General features: G+C 46.7%; 1 protein-coding gene across 4 annotated transcripts in view; it reads left to right on the top strand.

The window, feature by feature from the left end:
• LOC136672206 (CSC1-like protein 2) overlaps window positions 1-12,035 on the top strand; it is a 52,169-nt gene that overhangs the window by 16,060 nt on the left and 24,074 nt on the right. For 3 of the 4 annotated variants that reach the window (XM_066648183.1, XM_066648181.1, XM_066648185.1), the window contains exons 2-4: window positions 210-402; window positions 4,401-4,480; window positions 9,858-9,896. In XM_066648183.1, the coding sequence (XP_066504280.1) occupies window positions 250-402; window positions 4,401-4,480; window positions 9,858-9,896 (272 nt within the window). In that variant the 5' untranslated portion in view covers window positions 210-249. The remainder of the gene's footprint in view (window positions 1-209; window positions 403-4,400; window positions 4,481-9,857; window positions 9,897-12,035) is intronic. The other variant, XM_066648184.1, reaches the window with a different exon arrangement.

Genomic DNA, 12,035 nt, shown 5'->3' with positions numbered 1-12,035 from the left:
GCTTTATATGCATTGAGGCATTTGAAAAGCAAATATGTGTTGGCAGTTGCTTTTTTAATACTGTATTATGCCACAATTATTTATTAAAAAATTTTCAAATTCTGCGAAAATAACCTTAAAAATAACCAAGGAACCAGTTTGTACGTTCATGCCTTTTTCACATCTTGAACAGCACCTAAAACCCACCAAATATCTATCTCCTGCTCCAGGGTCTTCTTTAGGATGCCACAGTGAACTTGTGGAGTGACGATGGGGATATTTGGGCCCTCAACCTGCGGGGCCAACTGCTCTAATGACCCCAAAGACTACTGCTATTCCGCCCGCATCCGCAGCACGGTGCTCCAGGGTCTGCCCTTTGGAGGAGTGCCCACTGTCCTCGCACTGGACTTCATGTGCTTCCTGGTGAGGGCTTCACTTCTCTTTACATACTACATGCATGCTTTTTGGTTCATATCTTTGATTTGGTCTCCAGCTAAGAATAGATGACTGTTGAATTTACTGTTACTACAAAAATAAGTGTATTAAGTTTCACTTGGGCCCAAGAAATGTTAAGATTCTGTTAACCGTTGAATATATTAATGCAGTGGTTAACACTGATGTCCACCACTTGACGACCTAATGTTCAATACACCACCAGCAGTAAGAATCCTTGGGCAAGATTCCTAATGCTGCATTTGCTTACATCTTTAACAGGCCTTTAAAAATGCATGTGGTTCTTGATTAAATATGTCTGCCATATATGATAGCATGAGTTAAACAATGCTTTTATTTATTACGTCATGAAGAAATCAGCTTGGTTTAACTACATTGTTATCATCTTGGAGAAAGATAACTTTGGTTAACACGTGTTTATTTATCCTGGTGTTTTGTGTTTCAGTTGAGCCTCTCTTGCCATTGTGCATTTAAGCAGGGTGTTGCTCACACTGCATTCCACAGTGACCAAACTATCTGTGGCCCTGAATACATCTGTTTTTTCAGGAATTGTGAGAGACCAGATTGTCCTTGGATAGAGATTATCCTCATAAAAATGCAGGTGTTAACACAGTTTTAGTGACATGTTGTTATGGACATTTAAATGTATCTGTCTCATCAAGCCATGTTCGACAACGAAACTCCGCCCAAAACAGAAAGTCATGGGGGGGCTGTCTGTGAGGAGTGTGGTGTGTTCTCCCTGTGTCTGCGTGGGTTTCCTCCGGGTGACTGTCTGTGAGGAGTGTGGTGTGTTCTCCCTGTGTCTGCGTGGGTTTCCTCCGGGTGACTGTCTGTGAGGAGTGTGGTGTGTTCTCCCTGTGTCTGCGTGGGATTCCTCTGGGTGACTGTCTGTGAGGGGTGTGGTGTGTTCTCTCTGTGTCTGTGTGGGTTTCCTCTGGGTGACTGTCTGTGAGGAGTTTGGTGTGTTCTCTCTGTGTCTGCGTGGGTTTCCTCCGGGTGACTGTCTGTGAGGGGTGTGGTGTGTTCTCTCTGTGTCCGCGTGAGTTTCCTCTGGGTGACTGTCTGTGAGGGGTGTGGTGTGTTCTCTCTGTGTCTGCGTGGGTTTCCTCTGGGTGACTGTCTGTGAGGGGTGTGGTGTGTTCTCTCTGTGTCTGCGTGGGTTTCCTTCGGGTGACTGTCTGTGAGGAGTGTGGTGTGTTCTCTCTGTGTCTGCGTGGGTTTCCTCCGGGTGACTGTCTGTGAGGGGTGTGGTGTGTTCTCTCTGTGTCTGCGTGGGTTTCCTTCGGGTGACTGTCTGTGAGCAGTGTGGTGTGTTCTCTCTGTGTCTGCGTGGGTTTCCTCTGGGTGACTGTCTGTGAGGAGTGTGGTGTGTTCTCTCTGTGTCTGCGTGGGTTTCCTCCGGGTGACTGTCTGTGAGGAGTGTGGTGTGTTCTCTCTGTGTCTGCGTGGGTTTCCTCCGGGTGACTGTCTGTGAGGAGTGTGGTGTGTTCTCTCTGTGTCTGCGTGGGTTTCCTCCGGGTGACTGTCTGTGAGGAGTGTGGTGTGTTTTCTCTGTGTCTGCGTGGGTTTCCTCCGGGTGACTGTCTGTGAGGGGTGTGGTGTGTTCTCTCTGTGTCTGCGTGGGTTTCCTCCGGGTGACTGTCTGTGAGGAGTGTGGTGTGTTCTCCCTGTGTCTGCGTGGGTTTTCTCCCGGGTGACTGTCTGTGAGGAGTGTGGTGTGTTCTCCCTGTGTCTGCGTGGGTTTGCTCCGGGTGACTGTCTGTGAGGAGTGTGCTGTGTTCTCCCTGTGTCCGCGTGGGTTTCCTCCGGGTGACTGTCTGTGAGGAGTGTGGTGTGTTCTCCCTGTGTCTGCGTGGGTTTCCTCCGGGTGACTGTCTGTGAGGGGTGTGGTGTGTTCTCTCTGTGTCTGCGTGGGTTTCCTCTGGGTGACTGTCTGTGAGGAGTTTGGTGTGTTCTCTCTGTGTCTGCGTGGGTTTCCTCCGGGTGACTGTCTGTGAGGGGTGTGGTGTGTTCTCTCTGTGTCTGCGTGGGTTTCCTCTGGGTGACTGTCTGTGAGGGGTGTGGTGTGTTCTCTCTGTGTCTGCGTGGGTTTCCTCTGGGTGACTGTCTGTGAGGGGTGTGGTGTGTTCTCTCTGTGTCTGCGTGGGTTTCCTTCGGGTGACTGTCTGTGAGGAGTGTGGTGTGTTCTCTGTGTCTGCGTGGGTTTCCTCCGGGTGACTGTCTGTGAGGGGTGTGGTGTGTTCTCTCTGTGTCTGCGTGGGTTTCCTTCGGGTGACTGTCTGTGAGCAGTGTGGTGTGTTCTCTCTGTGTCTGCGTGGGTTTCCTCTGGGTGACTGTCTGTGAGGGGTGTGGTGTGTTCTCTCTGTGTCTGCGTGGGTTTCCTCCGGGTGACTGTCTGTGAGGAGTGTGGTGTGTTCTCCCTGTGTCTGCGTGGGTTTTCTCCCGGGTGACTGTCTGTGAGGAGTGTGGTGTGTTCTCCCTGTGTCTGCGTGGGTTTGCTCCGGGTGACTGTCTGTGAGGAGTGTGCTGTGTTCTCCCTGTGTCCGCGTGGGTTTCCTCCGGGTGACTGTCTGTGAGGAGTGTGGTGTGTTTTCTCTGTGTCCGCGTGGGTTTCCTCCGGGTGACTGTCTGTGAGGAGTGTGGTGTGTTTTCTCTGTGTCCGCGTGGGTTTCCTCCGGGTGACTGTCTGTGAGGGGTGTGGTGTGTTCTCTCTGTGTCTGCGTGGGTTTCCTCCGGGTGACTGTCTGTGAGGAGTGTGGTGTGTTCTCCCTGTGTCTGCGTGGGTTTTCTCCCGGGTGACTGTCTGTGAGGAGTGTGGTGTGTTCTCCCTGTGTCTGCGTGGGTTTGCTCCGGGTGACTGTCTGTGAGGAGTGTGCTGTGTTCTCCCTGTGTCCGCGTGGGTTTCCTCCGGGTGACTGTCTGTGAGGAGTGTGGTGTGTTTTCTCTGTGTCCGCGTGGGTTTCCTCCGGGTGACTGTCTGTGAGGAGTGTGGTGTGTTTTCTCTGTGTCCGCGTGGGTTTCCTCCGGGTGCTCCGGTTTCCTCCCATGGCCCAAAAACACGCGTTGGAAGGAGGTCTGGTGACTCAAAAGTGTCCCTAGGTGTGAATGTGTGTATGTGTGTGTGTCTCACTGTGAAAGCCTGGGGCCCCCTCCAGTGTGTGTTCCCGCCTTGCACCCAGTGATTCCGGACCCACTGTGACCCTGAACTGAACTGCGCTTACAGACAATGAATGAAATATTAGCACATCTTACCGAATGTATCAGCAACCATTTCCAGCAGTCATGGCTCCTCATAGGTAGGTCATGTTGTTTTTTAAAGGGCGCGTCGCATCACTGCTATCACTTTCAAATTCCATTCTCAGGCACGGAGAGCCGAGAACCAGACTTTGGCTCAATCATGCTTTAAATGCGGGCTCGCTGAGGCTGCCATCACTCCAGCTTTGCCATTCCAACAAGCTATTTCCATGCCTGATAAGGCCAAAGTTTGATTAATGGCCCTCACTGCAGAAGCTATTGATCGACCCAGATGGTTTCTCTTCTCACCATATTGATATTCACAATCGTAAACGAGTGTGTGGATGTTTCAGAGGCCAAACTATGATAGAGGGAGACGGGGACCGAAGTGTAACCTACTAACACTCTCAGCTGTGCACTGTGCTGTCCTATTGACCCACATTCCTGCTGATGAATACAGCTTGGGGTTGGTTGTCAGTGTAAATTGTCAGCCAAAGACAGCATCCTGCTTGCTCGGCTTTGTTGCCCTTGAATGAATATTACTCTACATTTAGGCGACATGTTGGTGCGTACTGGGCCATGTGACAGATGATCAGCAGGTCCTTTCCTGTCATCTCCATGTTTTCCCTGTTATTTTGTGCACCTTCATTATCAGCCCTCCAGTACAGATACATAGATGAACACTGAGTTGATTCTGTTCCTGAAGTGTTCTCCTTATGTCTCCGCTCTCTCAGGTACTTCTCTTTGTCTTCTCCATCCTGCGAAAAGTGGCATGGGATTACGGTCGACTGGCTCTAGTGACAGATGCTGACAGGTAAGGACAAGTGCTGGACCGTTCTATGTTTCTAACTTGTTCTTTGCCCTAAATAGATGTTTCTCCAGCTTCTCAGTTGATTCCTGCCGTCTGTTTTCCCAGGCCATTCCAGCTAATGCTCTGCTACATTTTTTTATTTTGTAGAGTAGGTACAGCAAGACGCAGCCTTCCCCTTCTTTAGGCTCTAAATGGATCACTCTCCTGTTGTCTTTGTTGTCAGATAAAATGTCCAGTTACTTTGCTTGTGTAAAAACGTGAGCTGTTACAAGCTCCCGGAGCTCCCTCTAGTGTAATTCGTTTTGAAAGCACTGTACTGAAATCACTGGGGAGGCGGTGGTTTCCTACCCTCCGCCAGATGTTACATAGTGCAGTTTCTGCAGGTGCTGAGCCCACAGTGGCAACAACAGAGTCAGTGAATGATCACAGTGATTTTAAAGCTGTAAATTTTGGATAAAACTATTATGTAGTGTACCTTTTTTAATTGGATCGTTAACGAAACTTGGAAACGAATAACAGAGGAGATAAAGGAAAGCTACACACGTGCTCATGTCTTTGCTGTGAAGATTTAAGGCGATTCTTTGTTGCTGTCAAGGACACAGCTTTCACACTACAAATGTGGTGATCTCAAAACGCGTATAATACGCTTTTGCTTTCGCTTTTGCCTTATCAAGCGTTTAAACTAAAAGGTATTTATGTAGGGGAAAACCAAGTGCCTTGTCTTATTGCTCATCTCATACCTCATTCTTGTTGAGCTCATTTCCCAGACACCGTTGAAGCCTACTGTAAAACGGCTTTTAAGGCTGACACTTCATCGACGTTCCTAAGCTTAGCTTTAATCCAGGCTTTTTATGCTTAACCCTATGCGTTATTTTATACCCTCCACTTCTTTGTGGAATTTGTGCTGAACCGGGGCATTGCTGGTCCTGCGTTAGGAGGTGCTAGTGTCGGCCATCTTTAATGTAACGCATGCACCCATTCATTGAAGTCCCTGGGACCAGTAAAAGTTGTTCAAAAGGCTTGTGACAGTTCAGTTGGGAATGAGAACGGTTGATTCTGACTATGAACAGGCGACCAAGCTGATGTCAGACTGCATGCGCGTGAGAGGGTGCAACTGTTGGAAACTGGTTAATTAGTTTACTGCTTTATCCTGTGGTGTATAACGTTGATGCCTTCTCCTCACAAGTGCATAACTCTGTCTAGTTTACTCTCAATAACTTCTCCAACGACTTCACAAGTCTCAGCACATCACAGAACGCAGGACCTTTTGATACTGACTACAGTGGCTTCGCACATTCCCTGCGATAATGACCAGCAGCAGCACCCTTCATCTTAGCCAGCGTTCATTAGCCAATGATCCCAATGTTCTTTTACACTTGACTGCGCTGTGAGGCTCGCATGCACTCAGCAGAACGAGACGGAGGAGTCTGCTGTAGTTCCTCTGTTTACTTTCAGGTTGTTCATTTTGTTAAGAATTTAAATTTTCTGTAACTTAGAGAGAAAAAGTTGTATTTGCACTAATTTGGAACTATTATTTGTGGCTGAGAAATAATGGTTTTACACTTCAGAGAAAGTTCCTGAGGCTCCCCCTGGGTGTTATTCATTTTTACAGCACTCACACAGCTCCAGGGGGCTGGAGGTTGTGGGTTCGATTCCCGCTCCGGGTGACTGTCTGTGAGGAGTGTGGTGTGTTCTCTCTGTGTCTGCGTGGGTTTCCTCCGGGTGACTGTCTTTGAGGAGTGTGGTGTGTTCTCTCTGTGTCTGCGTGGGTATCCTCCGGGTGACTGTCTGTGAGGAGTGTGGTGTGTTCTCCCTGTGTCTGCGTGGGTATCCTCCGGGTGACTGTCTGTGAGGAGTGTGGTGTGTTCTTCCTGTGTCTGCGTGGGTATCCTCCGGGTGACTGTCTGTGAGGAGTGTGGTGTGTTCTCTCTGTGTCTGTGTGGGTTTCCTCCGGGTGACTGTCTGTGAGGAGTGTGGTGTGTTCTCCCTTTGTCTGCGTGGGTTTCCTCCCACAGTCCAAAAACACACGTTGGTAGGTGGATTGGCGACTCAAAAGTGTCCGTAGGTGTGAATGTGTGTGTGTGTGTCTGTGTTGCCCTGTGAAGGACTGGCGCCCCCTCCAGGGTGTATTCCCGCCTTGTGCCCAATGATTCCAGGTAGGCTCTGGACCCACCGCGACCCTGAACTGGATAAGCGATTACTGATAATGATTGAATGTACCGACATCAGTGGGTGGTGTTTTCAAATGTAATAGTGTAGTTTCTGCAGTGCTGATCCCAGAGTAGCACTGACAGAAGATCTGTTGTCTCTATTACAGGTCTGTAAAGTATCACAGCAATCAGCTTACACTGAACTGTATTGTCTCTGTGCTGATGTTAGAAGAGAGAGACTGTTGTTTAACCCGAGATAAGGATAAGTCTGTTTCAGCTTTGTTTAACGCAGCAGTACACACAGCGCTGAAGGGCAACAGGGCAACGTTGACGTTTGTTAAAGTAACGCCGGGAGGATGTTGACTTGGTTAACGGTGAAACAGCTGATCCCAGCGTATGAGTGATCACTCTGAATCAGACGTTCACGTGAATGTCTCATTTTCTTAAAGAGGATTTTTGTATAAAACCTGTCCAATCCTGCAGCAGTTGCTGTGAATGAAAGGCTCCTTTGTGAGAGAAGCACAGAGCGCTCGTTTGGCTCAGAGAGTGTAGCTGCGCCCTTGAAGCGATTCCACATTGTACTTTTACACACTGTCTGACTGTCACTGTAGAATTATAGGTTAGGCCGTCTTTTCTTGTGTGGGCTGATGCTGTCCTTCAGCAGCTAGGAATATAGAATCATATTCACTACCTCTTTCACGCTTGTCAAAACAAAAGCCATAATCATTTTCAATTTAATGGAAAATTAATGCTTGAGCCTCGAGGCTGAAAGGGGAAATGGCTGTTTAACTGCCGTCATGTTCTGCATTAGCCTCTGAGGCCAAACCGAGTCTGTCCAAAAAGAGTGGTCCGAAGGGCCTGAAATAGCCTCGCGGGCGTGTCACACCTGTCTCCTGTTCCCAGTGCGGTTTTTGTCTCGTGCTGCCAAGGCCTGAGACTTTCAGTTTCTTTCCCCTTTGCCCTGGTGTCTTTTATTCTCCCGGCAGAAATAACAGCACTGAAGAAGCTCCAGCACATTTCCCTGACAACGATTTGGCAGGGAGGGGCAGCAAATTAATCCGCAATCATAAATGCCATCTGTTCCATAAAGCAATCTGTTTCATGATGCTGTGCGCATATTTACTGCGCTTCCAGAAATCCTGCTTGTCCTGCACTGTGTGGCTGTGGTCGACTATTTCTAGAACCCACGCAGTCTCTCTCTCTCTCTCGCTCTCTCTCTCTCTCTCTCTCTCTCTCGCTCTCCCACTCTCTCTCTTCCACTCTCTCTCGCTCTCCCTCTCTCTCTCTCTCTCTCTCTCTCTCTCTCTCTCTCCCTCCCACTCCTCTCTCTCTCTCTCTCTCTCTCCCACTGTCTTTCTCTCTCTCTCTCTCTCTCTCTCTCTCTCTCTCTCTCTCTCTCCCCCACTCTCTCTCTCTCTGTCTCTCTCTGATAGGAGGGAACAGTGCCAGGAATATCTGCCTCTGTTTTCCACATCATATCATTTTGCAATACATTGACTGTTTTTGGCTTATTGCTTATTGATACGCTTAAAAATAAAGCCCAGCCTGAGCAGCGCAGTGTTTTATAACACAGGCTCTTTGTGACTTTGAAACCTTTGCTAAACATTCAGTGTTAATTGGGCAGGCTCCAAAAAAACCTCCAATTAAATTGTGTTAGATTAAGGGCTGGACAATAATTCAGTATCAGTATATATCACAATATACAATGTTTCAATAACAATATGATATTTAAACACACTTTCATAAAATATTTACAGCATCTGACGTTTCTTACACTGCGCTGCCGTCAGTTCACTGCACTCAATTTAAAAGTTAGTTTCCAAAGATTAATACTGACAAAGCCAAGAGGTGTTTGTTTGATGGTGTCATGCTGTGTTTAGTTCTTGGCCGTTTTTTATTGTTTGTATTGGTATCGGAATTATATCGTAGTGACCGACATTAAGAAATATATCGCGATTACAAATTGTGGTCGTATCGTTCAGCTCTGTTACATTTATTGTTCATTTTATTAGTGTAGATATCCTATGGTGCCCCCCCCACCCCCCAAACTTCCTTCAGCAGAGTGGAGACCAGCTTGATTTGGTTCATGGAGGGAATGCCCTGCGGTATCTGTACCCAGAGGCTTTAAAGGCCAAGCGCACGCAGTTTACAGATTGACGTACGTGGGCTGGTGATGGATGCTGATTGGAGTGTGTTTGCCCCAGGACTTGAGAATTTGTTCGTCGGTACAGCGTTCTGAGTGTGTCACGAGGGGTGCAGCCTGCTGACAGACCAGAGCTGATGGAGGATATGGCCTTTCTCCCAGAGCATCAGCTTTAGAAGCCAATTTATCATACACTTTCTCATTAATGCAAATGCGCTGAGTGTAATTTGTTACAGTTCAGAATTTATAAAGGCACTAAACCTTGAGAATCCTTGCAGGAATAATGCTGTCCATTACAGTCCGTGCAATGCTTAGCACAAGCTGTAAGGTTTCATTAGGTCTGTGAGTCGGCATCGGAGGTGAGAAGTCTCCGTTTGTTTGCCTGGGTCCAGTGGGTCACAGCCTGGGAGTCACAAAAAGAAGGTAAATGAACATTCAAGGTATAAGACATGTGACTTATCACTGAGGATAAGTCTCTGTATTGATCAACTGATCCCTCTACCATCTCAAGACGACCCTTGGGGGTTTTAGGTTCGTTGGTGTGGTCATTTCCTGTTTACATTGTAAGTAATCTTTAAAGCGACAGCTATCCATTGTGCTGTACATGAAGCAGATGAAGCATGTAGTGTATGTTTTATTGTGTAACCGTTGTGAACACTCCCTGCCTCTGCCACAGCCAGCTGGGGCTCGATGTAGCAAGTCTGAATGCATTTTTCTTCAGGTCAGCTATGACTTATTTCATCATTGCTCCAGTAAGAATACTTCCTTTGCTTATACAGTTGGTCAAGGAGAGTGAAAATGTGTGTGTGTGGAATGTGTGACCACATGCCTGCTGTGCCTCTTGAGGACACCCTCCATTATGCCATTCACACGTAGCATAGCTGAGCTACTCAGAAGTGCTCAAAACTAGGAAGCTCAGTGGTTATTTTGATATTGATTTCAGTAGGAAATGGTTAATTATGTTGTGAAACCTCAGATTTCTAACCTTCCTCTCTCCTCAGATGCATATTTCCAGTATGAATGTATTGTCAAACTCATTTGTTGACTACTACTATTTATTTCTTTTTTTTTTTCCCCCCCTTCCAAGACAGAAGAAGCGGTTCCAAGGCTTAGAGGAGCGGGAATAGTATGTTTCTTCATATTGCTGTTGCTTATCTGATGGGTGCTGTTTTCTAATCCGTCTCTCCTGTCTAACTGATGAAGTAACACCTTTCTTCCTCCTCCTGTAGGCTTTGCGTGTGTTTGTGAGTGCTTTGGGGAGTGTGTTACTATCTGCTGCAAATTCTCCAAGTGCTTCAACTTATGACCTCTTCCTAATACACCACTGGTGTCTCACATTGCTGCTGTGTGCATTAACGTGTGCTGCTGGAACTCACTTTGCTGTATGTTTCTGTGCTTGGGAAGTGGTCTCCTGTCTGTGTACGTCACTCAAAAATGTCCCGCCTTTTGTTAGAAATTCATAGGGAAAGACAGGAGCAGCACTCTGTCAGGACCCAAAAAAAAGACATTTTTCTTAAGTGCTTTTTAAAAATAAACAGTCGAAACAGCCATTAAGTACACATTATTTCCGTTTCAGCGATCGAGCACAGCATTAAAAGCACTGAAGTGACATGAATAACATTTTGTTCATCTCAGCGATTGAAGACAGTTTGTTGTAAGCAAAAAAATAAAATAAAAATAAGGAGCAGCTTTGAAAAGGGCTGGTTTGTAATGGCAGAGCTCTGCGGCGTCAAAATAGGTTCTAAAGCTCTGAGAACCAATAAACAGAGTCCAATACAAACAAATGTCATTTTGTAATTGAGAAAATTGAGTTATAAAAACAGGTTTGTAAACAGAATATTTCTGCATGTAATCATCAACTTTGAGTGTAATATTCTTGAAAATGTTTTCGCTCTCATTCCGTCTTTTCTACGTCTCGCTTTCGCCTCCTGAAGTTTCTCGCTTTGACTTTTGACGGGGGGAGAGATCTAGACAGTCATTGGCTGTTTAAGTTAAGCCCCGCCCACCCAGCTGATTCTGCACACCCCGCTACATCAGCGGGAGCGCGGCAATCTGACCCTGACTGGAAAAAGACCGACCGGCAAACACTGGTAAGACATATCAAATATTTCTTAATGATTATGTTTTTTAGTAACGCACAGTTCCTCATAGAGGCTTACAGTCATTTTGCAATCAGGGTTAGGGTGTGCGGAATCTGCTGGGTGGGTGGGGCTTAAGTTTAGCAGCCAATGACTATCTACATCCCGACACCGTCCAAAGTCAAAAGCGAGAAAGTTCTGGAGGCGAAACCGAGAAAACGTGGAATGAAAACAAAAACGGATTCTTCAAGGAAATATTGTTTACAAACCTGTTTCTATAACTCTCAATATTAATGACAGTTTTCTCAATTATAAATTGACATGTATTGGTTATGGACCTATTTTGACGCCATAGAGCTCCTCCAAAACAGCGGGTCTTGCGGGGTGTTCCTACGATGCAGTGGTTAGCACCTACAAATAATGGTCCAAGTAAGCTCATTGGTGTGAGCTGGGAGCGAAGGCTAGCTCTGAGCCCACAGAAGAGCTGTAGCACACATGGCTTAAAGAGTTCATGTTGGCTCTGATGGCTGTGTGTCAGATCGCTGCAGACGGGTCGGAGTGTCCATGCCGTTCCAAGTCTACATTGGACGCCTGAGCAATGGGAGAAGGTGGATTGGTCACAGTTTCTTTTGGATCATATGGATGGCCAGGTGCATGTGCGTTGTTTACCTGGGGAGGAGATTAGCAGGAGAATGGGACTTGAAGGTTTTTGGTGCCAGATACAACAGGGCACCATCGGTGGTCTTACATAACCACAGCCTCAACAGGTTTTGGTTTTTTTGCGCAACATGGGGAACCTACACCATATGAGACAGGTCATAGTTGATTGGTGTACATTGAACAGCCTCTATTTTACATTTAATCCTGTTTTTTGTTTGTTTTATTTCACCATTCTTACTTACTCCTTTATACAAATGGTTGGGGTTTCTCCTTAAAAATAAATATTGCTACTTAATGGCTGTTTGCAGGAAGCGTGAAAGATTGGCTTATAATAATTACATCTAAAATACAATTATACGGTATAATACATAGGAGACTTGTGTTTGTGTGTGTGTGTGTGACCTCATGTTGAACTGACACTGTGTTTTACACTGGGCTCCTAACGTATGTGTCTCTTGTCCTGCCTTGTCTCTCTCTCTGTGTGTGTGTGTGTGTGTGTGTGTGTGTGTGTGTGTGTGTGTGTGTGT

The sequence above is a fragment of the Hoplias malabaricus genome, chromosome 16 (genome assembly GCF_029633855.1).
Source record: "Hoplias malabaricus isolate fHopMal1 chromosome 16, fHopMal1.hap1, whole genome shotgun sequence".
Taxonomy (NCBI): domain Eukaryota; kingdom Metazoa; phylum Chordata; class Actinopteri; order Characiformes; family Erythrinidae; genus Hoplias; species Hoplias malabaricus.
This window is presented reverse-complemented; position numbering and strand designations above follow the sequence as displayed.